General features: G+C 46.2%; 1 protein-coding gene and 1 long non-coding RNA gene across 12 annotated transcripts in view; one reads left to right on the top strand and one right to left on the bottom strand.

Moving 5' to 3' along the window:
* Positions 1–16,682, top strand: part of Armc9 (armadillo repeat containing 9) — a 128,870-nt gene that overhangs the window by 83,592 nt on the left and 28,596 nt on the right. For all 3 annotated transcript variants that reach the window (XM_052193602.1, XM_052193604.1, XM_052193603.1), the window contains exon 21: positions 13,635–13,739. In XM_052193602.1, coding sequence (XP_052049562.1) covers positions 13,635–13,739 — 105 coding nt within the window. The remainder of the gene's footprint in view (positions 1–13,634; positions 13,740–16,682) is intronic.
* LOC127692967 (uncharacterized) overlaps positions 13,699–16,682 on the bottom strand; it is a 57,596-nt gene continuing 54,612 nt past the window's right edge. For all 9 annotated transcript variants that reach the window (XR_007979557.1, XR_007979560.1, XR_007979558.1 and 6 more), the window contains one exon: positions 13,699–15,786. This is a non-coding gene — a long non-coding RNA (uncharacterized LOC127692967). The remainder of the gene's footprint in view (positions 15,787–16,682) is intronic.

Here is a 16,682-nt window from a genome sequence, read left to right as displayed (position 1 = left end):
TCTGAGGAGTGACCCGGACAACAGGTACTGACATAAGTAAAGTCTGCCTGTCTCTCTAAATGATCTGGTACCGAGGGAGAACTTAATAGCCATAGGGAGTCACGTTGCCTGTGCGCCACAGTCTTTTCTTTTTACAGAAATATATATGTAAGTGCTTACAATAAGCCTGTAAAGAAGTTCTGGCTACATGGAAGTGATTTGTCCCTGCTCGAGGGAAGCTTCTGTCTGAGGCGCTGAGATTGATGGTGTGGCACCTGTCTGCACTCCTGTCTGCATCTCATGTGGGTCACACAGAGCTGCTCCGAGGCAGCTTCCTTACCCTCTGACCTCATGGAAGCTTTTACTGTTGTCACTTCTGATCCCACAAAGCTTCCAAGTCATCCCCGATTCTGTATAGTAAATATGTTGCTAGGTCCCCGTTCTCCTATGGCACCAATAACAGCACCTCCATACTTGGGAGGTGGGGAGGATGAGCAGTTTGAGCTCCTGAAGCAGACTTGACGTCAGAAACGTGAGGTTTCTACTTGTGGCTGCTTATTAAACTAATCCAGTTATCACACGGGCCATCATGATGCTGAAAGGATTTTTGTAAATGAGGAAGCTGACGTAGCAGCCGGGCCCCACTGTAAGCCCTTAAGGCTTCAGAGCCCACTCACAGCCCAGGCGTGGGCACAGGCTCAGAAGAAAGCTGCTACGATGGAGACAGGGCCCTTGGCCCTGGGGACACCTGCAGATCCCAGCTCAGAGCCTGGTCACCTTGGTCCACCCTGCACACTCCCCCATGTAGAGGGCTTTCCTGTGTGTTTCCAGAGCGGGGCTCTCGGCTCAGCCTGCTGAAAAGCTGTCTCAGGTTCAGCCACCCGTCAAACTCTCTAATTCTTTCAAACAGCCAGCACACTAGAGACTCTCACTTGTCTTACTTTGGGAAACCACTTGGGTCCATTCTGCTGCCCGCACTCTATCTGGAAGAATCTGAGTTTTCAAATGCATTGAGTAGTCAACCTTAGTTCTGTTTCCAGGCCAGTTGCTTAGAATCTGGTTTGTCTGGAGTATTATGTATCTAAAGCCTCCAGTTAAGAATCTTGTAGTGTCATAGGATCATGGACCACTGTGAGGAAGCCCTCCTCTTAGAGCATCTAAATTCATCTCAGCTCAAGGGCTTTTTTTTTTAAAGGTATTCTTAATTCTTGGAGTAATTGTTATCACTGTGCTCTAGTAACCTAATACATTCTCCTCCAGAATATAAAGGCAGTAATTTTAGTAAAATTCCTCCAACAATGGTATTTAAGACCCACCCTAAAGAAGCATTTCCTTATTCCGCGTGCCCTTCCTTTCCAAAGTGGGTTTTTAAGTGTTCTCTCTTCCCTGCGGTTTCCATGAGTCACCCAGAGATGCTCACCAGGTAAGCAGTCCACATGGATGCAGCTGGCTATCAACTCAAGTTCCCAAGAAGAAGCTGCAGCCGGGTTAAAGGTTTTACAAGGTTGATGAACTGATTAGACCTTTGTGGTTGTGAAGAGTTGGGATGTTGCAAATCCATAGCTATTCATTGCCCATCCGTGTGTCTTATATAACATTATTCCTAGCAGATAAAGTCCATTGGAGCTCTAGCCTCCATCAGTCCCCAAGATAAGAATATCACCAGGTAGTGTCTGAGACCTATAGCAGGGGGTTCCCTTGAATCTCTGCAACCCACCTACGTATATTTGGAAAAGGCCTTGATTTGTGACTTCATTTCGTTTTACAAGTATAAAAATCTCATACCCATGTGGGTATTTGGGGCCTGTGATTGCCTGAGCACTTCACTCTTATCTCAGGAGTAAAACCCTTATCCCTGTGAGGCGAGGCATGTGCTTCCCACCCACAGGACACTGAAGTGTGGCCGGCACTTGAGTGGGGCCAGCACCGCTCTTCCCTTCTAAATGCTGATGAAGAACCACTGTGGAGCAGCACAGGGCGAGAGGTGCCGCCCTGTGTGCTCTCACACACCTGAGCCGTCCCTCTCACTACCACCCTACACGCCTGGTTCATACAGTCCAGCTAGTTTCCATCCATTTGACAGTCAAAAAAAAAAATGTGGAGCCCTTGCTACTGTCATCAAAAGCTGTGTCTTGTACAGGCTCTGGGTCTCTGAGCATGTGGTAGGTTTCTCTGTGGCCGGCACACTCTGGCTCCTCTGCCAGCACTAGCTTCTAGAACATGCTGGAACTGTGGTCAGCTCTGGGTTTGTTTACTTGTTCATGGAAAATAGATTTTTTTTTAATACAATATATTTCTGTCCCTCTGTTCTCTCCAGCTCCTCCCCCACCTCCATTCCCATTGCAGATCCACCCCCTTTCTGTCTCTCCTTAGAAGACAGATATCTAAGAAATAATAGTAAAATAAAATAAAATTTAGCTAAAGCAAACATCAGAACAGAACACAACCAAACAAGAAAAAGAGTCAAAGAAAAAGCAGAGACACACAGGCATGCCGTAAACCACAAAGCCCGAAGCCATACTGTCTGTGCAGAGGACCCGTCAGGTTAAAAACAACAAAAAGGTGCTCTGACATAACGTTATATGTCTGACATAACGTTATATGTCTGACATAACATTGAGACAAAGAGCCCTACATGCCAGGAGTTCTGTTTGTGCTGGACATGGGATCTACCCTCGAGTCCTTTGTGTTTCTCCAGTGAGACTCCCTTGGAGAACACGGAGTTTTCATTTGTAAGTGGCTGTCTATTGGCGATAGCTTGTGAGTGAGGGACCGGGACGTGTCTGTTTGTTTCACATTTCAGTCCTTGGACATCACCTGGTCAGTCGCATGCAGGCCTCATGCATGGTGCCACCGTCTCTGTCACTTGGCACATGCACCCCCCTGTTGTGTCTAGAAGGCCTTGTGTCCTCCCCTCCCCCCCCACCCCACCCCATCCCCGTAGCTCCTACACTCTTTCCACTTCCTCTTCTGGCAGGGTCCCCTGAGCCCGAGGGCAGCATTTGATGGAGATGCAGACATCCCTTTGGGGGCTGCGTGTTCCAAGGTTCTTCGCTCTGCATATGGTGAGGATGTGGGTCTCTGTGGAGGCTGAGCAGAGCGTGGATCGTGATCTGTCCTTCTGGGTCGGAGTTGCTCGGGATGGCTTTTTCCATCCACTTACCTTCAGGTTTTATTTTTCAATAGCTGGGTAATGTTCCATTGTGTACATGTGCCATGTTTTCTTTATTCATTCGTTGTGGGACATCTAGATTGCTTCCAGTTTCTGGCTGTTATGAATGGCGCAGCAGTGAGCATGATTGAGCAAGTGTCTGTGGGACAGGATGGAGCGTTCTTTGGGTAAATGCCCAGGAGTGGTATAGCTGGATCTCAAGGTAGATCAAGTCCCAGATTTCTAAGAACTGCCACATTGCACTCCCACTAGCAGTGGATGCGAGTCCCCTTACTCCGCACCCCCACCAGCATGAGACATCGTTTGTTTGATTGATCTTCACTATTCTGACTGGACGGTTGGTACAAGATGAAATCTCTAAGAAGTTTTGATTTGCACTTCCCTGATGGCTAAGGATGTTGACCTCTTCTTTTAAGGTGTTTCTCAGCCATTTGGATTTCTTCTTTTGAGAATTCTCTTTAGATCCGTCCTCCATTTATTTATTTACTTATTTGGTTGGTTGGGTTCTGGTTTTTCAAGGCAGGGTTTCTCTGTGTAGCTGTGTGTGTCCTGAAAGTCACTCTGTAAACCAGGCTGGCCTTGAACTCACAGAAATTTGTTTGCCTTTGCCTTCTAAGTACTGGGATTAGAGGCTTGTGCCACCACTGCCTGGCTCTACCCCATTTTTTAGTTGGGTTATTTGTCTTCTTGGCGTCCAGTGTTTTGAGGTGTTTGTACATTTTGGATGTTAGCCCCCTGTGGGATGTGAAGTTGGTAAAATCCATCATGTAGGCTCAGCTCTGGCACTGGCAGGCTGCTGTCTGGAGAGGGCCACTGGTTCTGCGAAGCCGCTTCCTTCTCTCTGATGGACAGGTGCTTCTCAGAAGCCCTGCCAGTGGCCGCTCTGGAGCGACACAGTTCCACAGCTTTTTGAAAGCAAAGGACTTATGTATCCTCAGTTAATAAGTCATGATTTTAAAGGATTTTAAAGGTGATCCCATTTACCAGATGAAAAAACTGAGACATCTACAAGAATTGTGTCTTCCTGAATTAAAACCTCAACATGGAACTCTTAACCAAGAACATTTTGCATGAACATTATGTTCCTAAGAACACAACTAGTATTTGATTTCAAGTTGTAGTAGAGAAACTGAGGCAGGGACGCCTCTTCTCTGCATCGTAAATCATCCGTGAGCCCCTGGTTCTTTCTCTTCTCTCACGCTCATATCACTAAAGCTGCAACTTAAGATAATTCACCTTGATGTGGTGTGCATATTAGCCGCCAAATGCAGAACCTGGCCTGCTCTAGAAGGCTGGAGAAACTATCAGTCAGCAACGCCTAGTTATAAAACACTTTCAGGAGTGGGGATGTAGCTTGGTTAGTGGAATGCTTGTGAGGTGTGCACAAAGCCATGGGTTCAAACCCCAGCACCACATAAGCCAGGCATGGCGGTGGACACCTGTGATCCCAGCACATCTGTCCATGGAGGCAGAAGGATCAAGGCCAGCATAAGCTTTGTGAAACCTTGTTTTTAAAGGGGGTGGGGGAGAGGGGAGGCTGGTGAGATGGCTCAGTAAGAATACATATCGATTCTTACAGAGTACTCAAGGTGAATGCCCAGCTCTTTAAGAAGGCAGTGCCTTTCCCAACTGCAAGTAATTCCAGCTCCAGAAGGCCCCCCTAGGCACCCACACATACCATGAACATACAGATGTGTGCATGCATGCATGCATGCATGCACATTCACAGACACACACACACACACACACACACACACACACTCCAAGTTTTTAAAGTACTTTCAATCTTTAGAAAAGCTTTCAACTTGTTAATTTAAAAAGCTGAAATTGACTAAATATGTAAGTGGCTCTCTTCCCAGCCTGCTTTGCAATCGTTTGCAGGTAAGAAGTGCTGTTGGCAGGTTGGGTACCTATAGGTTGATTTGCAAGTGAATGGGTCTTACATATGTTCTTGTTGTCCCGGGTAAAGCAATCCCTCTGCAGGTATTGGCTGAGGTCAGCCACTGAGTTTCTTGCTCTTTGAAATGGAATGTGGACTTTCGTTTTTTCTTAGTGTTTCATTTTCCCTCTTGGCGGGGAAGTGGTGTGTTACCAATACCTCATGAAACTGTGATTCACATGCCCATTTCCAGCTGGGGCCTCCAAGGCCTGGTCCCTGGAGAGGAGGTGAAATACTACCTGGCCCAGATGCCTGCCACTCACTGGACCGCAGAGCTCGCTGCCTCGGTTCCCAAGAAGCAGTCACTGAATTCATGAAACAATCACAGAATGTACACATGCTATTTGATCCCTGAGGTGTTGCTATTTTGGTAAACTCAGCTCCAAGCCAAGCAGCAGCATAAACCCTACCCGTCCCAGAGGTGACCTCGGGCCAGAGGCTCATAGCTAGCATTACCTTTGGGGAACTCCGAGTGAAATTTCAGGATGACAGGACCTCTGGTGCCTGTACCTACCCTGGCCGTGAAAAATGGATCTGGGCCTGGGCGAAGCTCACAACAGTGATGAGATCCTGTTTTCTGGGTTGGATAAACATGGATTCTTGACCTGTTATTAGACAAAAACAGGAAAGAGAAAAGAATGAACCTGTGGATTTAAGGGCGTCTTGGCCTTCTCTCCTTCACTCACTGCCCTGTGGAGCAGTCAAAGGCAAACACCATGGATCCCGGGTCCTTAAGAGACCCAGGCAGTCCCCACTGTGCATCCCTAGAAACGGGCTTTCCTGCAGGGCATTATGGACTAACTTAGAAGGGCCTGGGTGGAAAGGACCTGCCCCTGACGCCCAGACACAAGGCTAGAGTCACCGTGAGCTTTGTACTCTCCAGGCCTGAGTCTCCTCCTCATGCAAACAGGTAAGTTAGAGGACTCTAGTGAGTCACATGAGGTAAAGAACCAAGTGCTAAGGAAATCTGAGGTCACCCCCTTAATGGTTCTCAAATAAACGGGCGTCCACTCAGTGCCCTTGGTGGAAGTCGATGGAATGGTGGCTCCTCAGCAGCCCACACGTGATTAAAGCAGTGCTGTTCATGGCTAGATCTGGAACCGGCCTCAGAGCTACTTCCGGCCTGCCCGCTCTTACGCCAGCTCATCCCTAGCTGACAGCCCTAGTAATGGCAGACATCACTGGCTGCGCAGTGCACACAGTTCAGGACAAGCGGCCTCACTGTGGCCCCTAGCCCAGCCTTAGAACCACACATGACCCTCCATCTGTTTTAGGAGCCGATTTACCAAGTAGTCTGATCCACTGAAGACCAGGATGCCCACAGTGTTAGTCATTAACAGAGAGAGATGATTTCAAGGAAGGGAAGGTTTGCTTTGGCTCATGGTTTCAGAGTTTCCAGTGCTTTGGGCCTGAGGTGCCCAAATTGCACTGGAATAGCAGAATAGCATCCCAATGGGAGGTATGTCAGAGGCTGCTTCCCTCACCCTTCCAAGAAACAGAGCAAGGAGAGACCAGAGCAAAGCCTCACTCCAGTGACCTCCTCTCCAATGAGGCCCTACTTTCTAAAGTTCCCAGAACCTCTCCAAATAATATCTCCAGCACATGGTTCAGGCCTTCGGTCCATGAGTGTATAGGGAACAACAATAAGCCAAAATGGCTTTAATGAGCACAGGGAACCCACATTTTCAGAACAGTGATTCTTTTTCTTGTTGGAAAGTTATTGGGAACCAAGTCCAGCCATTAGGCTGTTGAATGTACAAGGAATCAATGGCAGATTAGTTGGTCTCTCTCAGGGAGCATTGTCACCAGGGGTCCCAGGTACCAAGAGGCTTGGGGCTCCTACCCCCCAAGACTACACCACACTGGCATCCTTGTCCTGCTCTCTCAGAGCCAGCCAGCTCCCTCATACGCAGCTGGCGCCAGTCTAAGCTGCCTCAGAATGCTCTTTGCCATTTAACCTATAAGGGATCATCTGACGTGGAAGAAGCTCCTGGCAGGAAATGGCAAAGGGCGCCCCACACTTGCCCTGTTTGTTTACTGCATAGTGATATTTCCAGTCAGCCGTGGTGTCCTCGGGGAAATTTGCATTTTATATTGAACATATAAAGAAATTTTTTTCCTTATTCCTTGGCAGTATAGTTACCATTTACCATATCTCTTACACTTATTCTTTTGTCAAAAATTGGTTGGAAGGTAGCCAGGTGCAGTGATGTGTACTTGGTAATCTCAGCTATTTGGAAGGATCAGGTGAGCCCAAGGCAGCTATGCTAGGCAACATGGGAAGATTCCAGACATTTGTGTAGGTCTGTTTCAGAGTCCTTTCTGTTTTGTTAATTCTCTCTGTCCCTCTGCCAGCAACACATACTGTGGTCTACTCTGGCTATCCAGTTACTCTGGAAATCAGAGTCTTCCTTTCATGTTATACTTCTTCAAAACTGTCCTAGCCTGTTCATCTGCTCTTTCGTTTGCTGGCACTTAAAAGATACGGCACCTGGTCACCACACCTGCTTAGAATGAAATCTTGGATGAATTTCTTTTGTCTGTTTATTTGTTTGTTACTATGTGAGACAGAGTCTTTCTATATCATCCTGAGTGTCCTGGAACATACTATGTATCCCAGGCTGGCCTTGAACTCATGAAGGAACCACCTACCTTCCTGCTGGGCATTTATTTGAAAGTCATCAAGCAAACTTTAAGAATATCAAGGCTCACAGTTTCAGTTGAAGCGAACTTGCCAGAGACTCAGTCTGGCCCAGGATAAGCCACACCGTTGTGCTTTTCCTGCTTGGTAGTTTGTCCAAGCAAGCACTGCTAGAATGGAAGGCCCATGATTAGTGCCCAGGGTGGGGACAGGCTGACACAGAAATGCCTCTGTTGGGGCTTATGTGCCTCTGAGGTAGCCTTGTTGCAAGGCCCTGCCCCTCCACCCTCTCCTTGGTTGGTTTACAGGGATCAGACACTGAAGGGAGTCACCTCAGTACCCCCTGAGGACAGACTCAACCCTGAAACTTGAACCTTGTAGCACAAGTGTTTAGTCTTTTGACCTCACTGGGTTCCAGAGGAATGGCCTCGTTCTGCAGCTGCAGGTGGATGGTTCCAGTTCCCTACCAGGCTTCCACAGATAGCTCCCACCCCACTCTGGCTAGAAGGGATGGGCTTGTACCATATTGCTCACCTCTGGCCTCTGACACTACCCTAGCAGTATAACAGTAAGTACCTACTTACTATTACATGGGAGTGGCAGCCTCTGTTCCATCCGGTGTCTACTCACTGGGTAGTGGGGACCTCTGCACTGCCTGACACTGATGAAATGCCCTCGGCTTGGCTTTCTCTGAAACACCAACTAGAGATATAGGTGCTTCATTAGAGTCTTGGAGGGTAGAATCCTAGGAATCAGAGGCCCTCCCTGGCATGGTTGGATGGACACTGGTCACACAATGTTTTCTTTCTTTCTTTCTTTTTATTGAAAAGGGCAGTAAAGGGAAGTAAAAATGCTTTATGATAAAATTAAAGATTTACATGGAAAATATTTCAGATAAACACATTAAAATTGACAATTTTTATGGAAAATTAAGGATTAAAGTGGTAGACATGTAAAACATTGCTAAATTAATTGAAATATGGGATAGAAACATTTTATGATAGAATTGAAAATTTACGTGGAAAATATTTCTGATAAAATTGTAGAAAAGTGTAGAAAACATGTTAGAATTGAAGATTATCATAGAAAATTTTATATAGATATAATAATGGTAGACATAAAAGTATTCCTAAGTTGATTAAAAGTAGAATTATAAACATTTTCTGATAAACTTGAAGATTTACATGGAAAATATTTCTGATAAAATTGTAGAAATATATAGAAAAACATGTTAAAATTAAAGATTATCATGGTAATTATACAGATAAAATGATAGGCATAAAGATAATTCTAAGTTGATTGAAGGTAGAATTATAAACATTTTCAGATAACATTGAAGATTTACATGAAAAATATTTCTGGTAAAATTAAAGAAATAAATAGGCAAACACGTTAAAATTGACTATTTCATGGAAAATTTTACATAAAGAATGGTTGATGTAAAAACTCTTTCTAAATTAATTGAAGGTGGAATTAAAAACATTTGTGATAAAATCAAAGATTTACATTGAAAACATTTCTAATAAAATAGAGGAAGTATATAGAAAGATATATTAAAATTGAAGATTATCATGAAAAATAATGCAGATAAAATGGCAGACATAAAAGAAATTACTAAATTAATTAAAAAGGGAATTGCAAACATTTTCTGATAAAATTGAAGATTTACATGAGAAATATTTTGTTAGTCTATGTCTTTTTATTGGGTAGTTGAGTCCATTGTTGTTAAGAGATATTAGGGAATAGTGATTGTTGCTTCTTGTTATTTTTGATGTTATTTTTATGTTTGTGTGGGTATCTTCTTTTGGGTTTGTTGAAAGAAGATTACATTCTTGCTTTTTCTAGGGCATAGTTTCCCTCCTTGTGTTGGCATTTTCCATCAATTATCCTTTGTAGGGCTGGATTTGTGGACAGATATTGTGCAAATTTGGTTTTATCATGGAGATATCTTGGTTTCTCCATCTATGATGATTGAGAGCTTTGCTGGGTATAGTAGCCTGGGCTGGCATTTGTGTTCTCTTAGGGCCTGTATGAGGTCTGCCCAGGATCTTCTAGCTTTCATCGTCTCTGGTGAGAAGTCTGGTGTGATTCTGATAGGTCTGCCTTTATAAGTTGCTTGCCCTTTTTCCCTTACTGCTTTTAATATTCTTTATTTAGTGAATTTGGTGTTTTGATTATTATGTGCCGGGAGGATCTTCTGTTCTGGTCCAGTCTGTTTGGAGTTCTGAAGGCTTCTTGTATATTCGTGGGCATCTCTTTCTCTAGGTTAGGGAAGTTTTCTTCTACAATTTTGTTGAAGATATTTACTGGGCCTTTAAGATGTAAATCCTTACTCTCGTCTATATCTATAATCCTTAGGTTTGGTCTTCTCATTGTGTCCTGGTGTTCCTGGATGTTTTGGGTTACCAGCTTTATGCATTTTGCATTTTCTTTGATGGTTGAGTCAATGTTTTCTATGGTATCTTCAGCACCTGAGGTTCTTTCTTCTATCTCTTGTATTTTGTTGTTGATGTTTACATCTATGACTCCTGAATTCTTTCCGAGGTTTTCTGTCTCCAGAGATGTCTCACTTTGTGATTTCTTTATTGTTTTCTACTTCTACTTTTAGATCCTGGATGGTTTTGTTTAGTTCCTTCACTTGATTGTTTGTGTTTTCCTGTAATTCTTTAAGGGATTTTGTGTTTCTTCTTTAAGGGCTTCTGCCTGTTGACCCATGATCTCCTGTATTTCTTTAAGGGATTTTTGTATTTCCTCTTTAAGGGCTTTTACCTGTTGACCAATGTTCTCCTGTATTTCTTTAAGGGAGTTATTTATATATTTCTTGAAGCCCTCTATCAGCATCATGAGATACGATTTTAAATCCAACTCTTCTTTTCCAGTGTGTTTGGGTATCCAGGACTTGCTGTGGTGGGAGAAGTGGGTTCTGATGTTGCCACGTGGCCTTGGTTTCTGTTGGTAGGGTTCTTGTGCTTGCCTTTCGCCATCTGGTTCTAGTTGATATTATATCTGGCTGGAGTTTGTTCCTCCTGTGGACCTGTAAGCCTGTGTCCTTACTCCTCTGAGCTCAAAAGTGAAAGCACTGCTGAAGATCTCTCTCTCTCTCTCTCTCTCTCTCTCTCTCTCTCTCTCTCTCTCTCTCCCTCCCTCCCTCCCTCCCTCCGTCCCTCCCTCCCTCCCTTCCTCCCTCCTGGCCCTCTATGCACAGAAGGCTGTGGCGTCTCCCAGCGCCCTGGTGCAAATGGCAGTGGGAAGACTTCCATCCCAGCTGCTCCACCCACACAATGTTTTCTTTTATTTTTTTCTTTTTTGAACTTTTTTTATTTTAATTTTTTTCTTTTTTTTATATTCTAAATTCTTTGTTTACATTCCAAAACGCTTTTCCCTTTCCCAGTTCCCCCCTCCCCATATATCCCATAAGCCTTCTCTACACCAGGATAGCTAAAACTATTCTCAACAGTAAAAAAGCTTCTGGGGGGATCAATATCCCAGACCTCAAGCAATATTACAGAGCAATAGTGTTAAAAACTGCATGGTATTGGCACAGCAACAGACAAGTGGGCCAATGGAATAGAATTGAAGACCCAGAAATGAATCCACACACCTATGGTCACTTGATCTTCAACAAAGGAGCAGAAAACATCCAGTGGAAAAAAGATAGCCTTTTCAACAAATGGTGCTGGTTCAACTGGAGGTCAGCATGCAGAAGATTGCAAATTGATCTATTCTTATCTCCTTGTACTAAGCTCAACTCCAAGTGGATCAAGGACCTCCACGTAAAACCAAACACACTGAAACTAATAGAAAAAAAACTGGGGAAAACCCTTGAGGACATGGGCACAGGGGAAAAGTTCCTGAACAGAACACCAATAGCATATGCTCTAAGATCAAGAATTGACAAATGGGACCTCATAAAATTACAAAGTTTCTTTAAGGCAAAGGACACTGTCAAAAGGACAAAATGGCAACACACAATGTTTTCTAAGGTAGTTATTTTCTAAAACATGTCCGACCTCCTAGCCTCCCCTTTCTTGTCCCTTGCCTACCTAGAGGGAGCAGGCTTCAGAGGATTTTGTCTTCACCATTGACCCTGACAGTTCCTCTGCACTGAGTTCCTTCACCAAATCCAGGCCTGAATCACCTGTGTACAGTTTTGAGGTGTCTTGTTTGGCCAGTCCTGGGGCCTTTCGTCTTCTTGCACTCCAGTGACACATTCTTTTGCACTTGGCAGCGTAGTCTCCTTTGCCACCGGTTGACTTGTGAAGGTGGTGGACCTCAGAGTCACAATGGTGTGTGCGCATTTTACTGTAATATTTTCCAAACAATAATGTTCCTTTGCTCTCTCAGTGTGTGTGTGTGTGTGTGTGTGTGTGTGTGTGTGTGTGTGTGTGTGTGTGTTGGAGCACACGTGTGATCTACAGAGGCCAGAGGAAGGCAGTGGATGGCCTTCATCACTCTCCTCTGCATTCCTTTGAGACAGGGTCTCTCCATAAACCTGGAGCTCCTTCATCGTCTAGGTTCGTAGCCAGCAAGCCCTCGCGGTCCTCTTCACTGCTGTCTTCCCTCCTACAATCCTGGATTATAGACATTCGAGACTCTACGCAGCTATCCATGCGTGCTCAGATCTGAACACAGCTCCTCGTGGTTACACAGCGAGCAGTCAGCCATTAAGCCGTCACTCCAGACCCATCATCTTATGTCAGTGACGGAGACCAAAGTGCTGAGGCTTCTTATGACCTGTGAACTTATGACCTGTGAACCCTAGAGAAGAGCGAGCTTCCCATGTACCGCCCTCAGCCCCAGTCAGACTTGTGTATGCGGAAGTGCTTACTAGTCGTCCGTAATCCAGCTGCTTAGCCTTTCACCTGGTCCCCTGACCGCCGCACGGCCCCAAAGGCCTATGTATGTGAAAGTGTTTTACCAGCTGTGATCTCGCTCACTGGTGGCCTTTCACATGGTTCCTTGACCTCTCAGAGACAGAGATAATCCTGTCTGTGACAGCTGCCGAGGAGCCCTTTAGACCTCGTCGTGTCTGTAGCTGTGGAAGCACTTCCTGGGAGCCTAGTTTCCTCAGGGCTTGTCTGGAAACATAACTTTTAGATGCCTGATGTAATGTCACTTCTGAGGCTTACTGCCCCGTCTGCTAACCTAGGCCTAGTCCTGGACAATTGGAGCATCCGTATCTTATCTAGACCTAGAATGTTTTCAGCCCCTTGAGACTTCCTGCTGAATAAGCTCACCCCTTCCTAGTTTTTCTGAGGTCTGGGTGGCTGGTTCAGCTCAGCTGTGCTGGCTCAATCTCCTCTCCACTCTGATTCAATCTGGCTTCTCTTTCGGCCTCTCTGTATTGCTCTGCTTGGCCTCAGACTAACTCTAGCAAGCCACTCTAACCTTCTCATTTTAACCTGTGCAGCTTTTCCAGTAAAACTGCCTGCCTGCTTTTTCTGCACTCCTCTCACGTGGCTTCCCTTTCCCCTCTCTTCTCATGAGAGTTAGGCGTGTCCTGTTCTGTCAAATCTTTCTCTGATTCATCACTCTGTCTGCCACACAAATTAAACATCACTTTCAAATGTGGGTGCTTCTTCTACCAACTAACTTTACGTGCATTGTTTGGGATTAAAGGTGTGTGCTAAGGGCTGAGCCACACCACAACTAGAAATATGTTTTTTCAGTAAATAACACAATCCCAGGGTTCACAGTGTGATCAAATATCCTGCAACAGTTGTCAACTGTGCCCCCTCATTTTTTAGAGGGATCATGAGCAGGGGACAGATGGCTTCTGAGACCTCGTGGGACTTTGTGCTGACCTGAGACCTTATTTCACAGCAGGTGCCTGCTCTCTCTGGGGAGATTGTGGCTGAGTGGGTGGGTATCCAGGAGTCTCACCCCTGTCTTCTTTGAAACAGGAGGATCATGACATCATGGAAGCTGACCTGGACAAAGATGAACTGATCCAGCCCCAGCTTGGAGAACTCTCAGGAGAGAAGCTTCTAACCACAGAGTACTTGGGGGTAAGTACACATGTCAGAGGTGTCCTGAGCAGGAGGGGCAGATGAACAGGCATAATTTAATGCCTTCAGTGACACAAGGATTATGAAAAGCTCCTTGTTAGCCCTGAAGTGCCTTGGAGGCCTGTCAAAGATGGATAGACCTGCTGATGCGGAACTGAGAGAAATAGTTACAAATGGCCCTGCCAGGAGCCTCTGCAAAGTCTTCAGTGTCATCCGTGGTGACAGTCTCGTCACCAGCTGAATCTGTTCATTTCCATGTGTTACATCAGTTTAGAAGCTTTCAACACAGAAGTAGTGGCTGACATTGCGTGAACAGGGAGAGAGTAGGCTGATGAGAACCAGGGTTCTCCTGCATGTTGGGCATGGGAGAAGGATAGAAATCAAAAAGCAGAGTGGACTGCAGAGAGCCTGAAGAATGCAGCGTCTTGGAGACAGATGAGTGGCCAATGGTGCCATTGTCTACCACAGGGCTCGAAGCTGCCCTCTGAGAGATCCTTGGTAGCTCTGATGCTTAGCCAGCTCCAGGAGCCACTGGCCAGTGACCTGCCAGCTCAATAGGAAGGAATCAGGCTGGGGGCATGGAGCATGCTTTTAAAACACATGAGACCCTAGGCTTCACTGTCAGCTCCAAATATAAATAGGTGAATAATCAAGGAGGAATGAGCCCCCGTTAGGAGGAATCCACTGCATTACCCACCAAGTGATGGTAGTGCCGGGCCGCCGGTGTCCCAGGGTGCCAGAAAGCCATGCATGGGCAGATAAGATGCTAACGTGTAAGCTCTCAGAAGGGAGGGGCGATTTCCAGGGATATGAACCAATCTAAACTGAAGTCCTGTGCTGGCTGGCAAAACATGAGAGTATCTTTCCAACAAGCTGTTGGCGCTTTGAAAGTAATGGTTGACAGAGCCAGCTGTGTGGCTGCTAAGGTCTCCAAATAGGTGAGCTGGAGAGGAGTCCTTGAGCCAGCTTCCTCAAACAAGGAACAAGTGAAGCCAGAGGCTCAGGAAGGGAAAAGCAGTGTGATCAAGTGGCAAGCGGAAGTGGAAAGCACCTGCCTGTGCCCACTCCCACCCCCAGCTGGGTCCTCATGCCATCATCAGGAGCTGGTCTCCATGGCAACCTGTTCTCATCTCTTCCCCCATGTGGAGAACCTCCCAAGGACTGCATGGCAGTGTACCGCAGTAGCACCTGAGGTTGAGGGACAGCCAGGGGCCACCTCATGGAACTCTTTGGGTCGTGGCAGGGACATGGGTTTCAAGGTTCATAAGTGCTGGGAAACTACAGTTGAGGGAGGGCGGGAGGGCAGGAGACAGCCTCGGTGGTGTGTATTTGGACAGGGGCCGGAAGGTGCTTATTTGGTCGTGTACCTACCTAGCATATATGAGGCCCTGGGTTCTGTTCTCAGCAACCACATATTTGTTATCCCAGTACAAAGGAGGCGGAAGCAGGAAGATCTGAAGTTCAAAGTCATCTTCAGTTTCAGGCCTGCTTATGGTGTATGAGATGCTATCTCAAAACTATTTTAATAAAATATAAATAAGTAAATAAAACATATCAACTCAGATTTACACTCTGGCTGCTTTGGGGAAAAGAGAGTTGGGAGCAAGAAGGAAGAGCGAGCAGTTGGCGACCGGAGGAGACTAGAGGAGAACTAGCCTCTCTCCCATTGGGGAGGTCTGCCAAGCAGTACTCACTATCGTCTCCAGAATGTATCATGTACCAGAGGAGCGGGGGGAGGAGGGGCTGTCCGCTCCTACTGTTGGCTGCAGTGGTGCTAGTTAGAGGTCAGGAGGGGCTCCCAGATGCTGGCTGCAGTCCTGAGGTAGCGCTGGGCCTCAGGCAGCATGCTGGCTTCTCTGTCTGGGCTGCATGATAAAACACAATTCTTCAGAGCATTTGCGGGACCCTCTTCAGAAGCCAGGGACCAGGAAGACAGAAGAGGCCGGTGGGCAGGGCTCCCGTGGGCAGGGCTCCCGTGGGCAGGGCTCCCACAGGCAAGGCAGAACATCCAGCACAGGGATTAACTGTGACTTGGTCACACATGAACCTGGAAAGAGCCCTCGGTTAATTTTTTTGTCACTCTACGTAGTATGCTGCTGTGGCTAGGCTCTTATGTAGATATAGTAACAGTTTGTAACAACAAAACCTGAGGCATTGTATGCTGGGACTGCCAGTGTAGTTGAACTTAATGGTGGGATGCCAAAGACTGCTTTCAATTAGTAAACCCAGATGATGGGCACTCAGAAATGGTTTCATTTCACCATAACCCACACTCAGAACCTCGTCAATGCCTGCATGTCCCTTTCACTCTAGAGGGAATGGTTTGGGGTCCAACAGAAAAGTTCCACACACCCGTGCTTATCTCATTGGTGTCCATTACCAGTATGTGAGCAGCGCGCAGTCAGAATGAGGACAGAAAGAATTGCTTATATAGAGGTGAGGACCAAGGGCTTCCATTTCCCATGGCTGCCGAACAAAGGACCACACACTGGCTGGCTTAAAACAGAAATGTATTCTGCCACGGGTTTGGAGGGCAGAGGTCCAAACTCCAGCTTTGCCGGGGATGGGCTGCCTCCGAGGCTCTGAAGGAGGAGCCAGTCTGGATTCTTCCAGCTCTTGGTGACGCTAGGTGATCCTGGGCTTCTTACGGCCACCTCAGTCTGACCTCTGCCTCCATCTTTGATGGCCTTCTTCTCTTTATGTCCTTGCCTATCCCTTATACAGGCACCTGTCACTAGTCTTAGGGTTCACCTCAATAACCCAGGATGACCTGTTGATTTCAAAGATCCTTAATTACATTTGCAAAGACTCCTTTTGCAAATAAAGTCCTGCTCACAGGTATCAGGGTCGGAGTATGTGTGTGTGTACTTTGAGAACTCTTTTGAGCCACAGCTCAGCTCAGCATCTCCTCATAGAAACATCTTTATTTTATTAAATCACACA

This window comes from Apodemus sylvaticus, chromosome 9 (assembly GCF_947179515.1).
Source record: "Apodemus sylvaticus chromosome 9, mApoSyl1.1, whole genome shotgun sequence".
Lineage (NCBI taxonomy): Eukaryota > Metazoa > Chordata > Mammalia > Rodentia > Muridae > Apodemus > Apodemus sylvaticus.
Note: the sequence above shows the minus strand (reverse complement) of the source record. Positions and strands in the feature narration are given on the sequence as shown.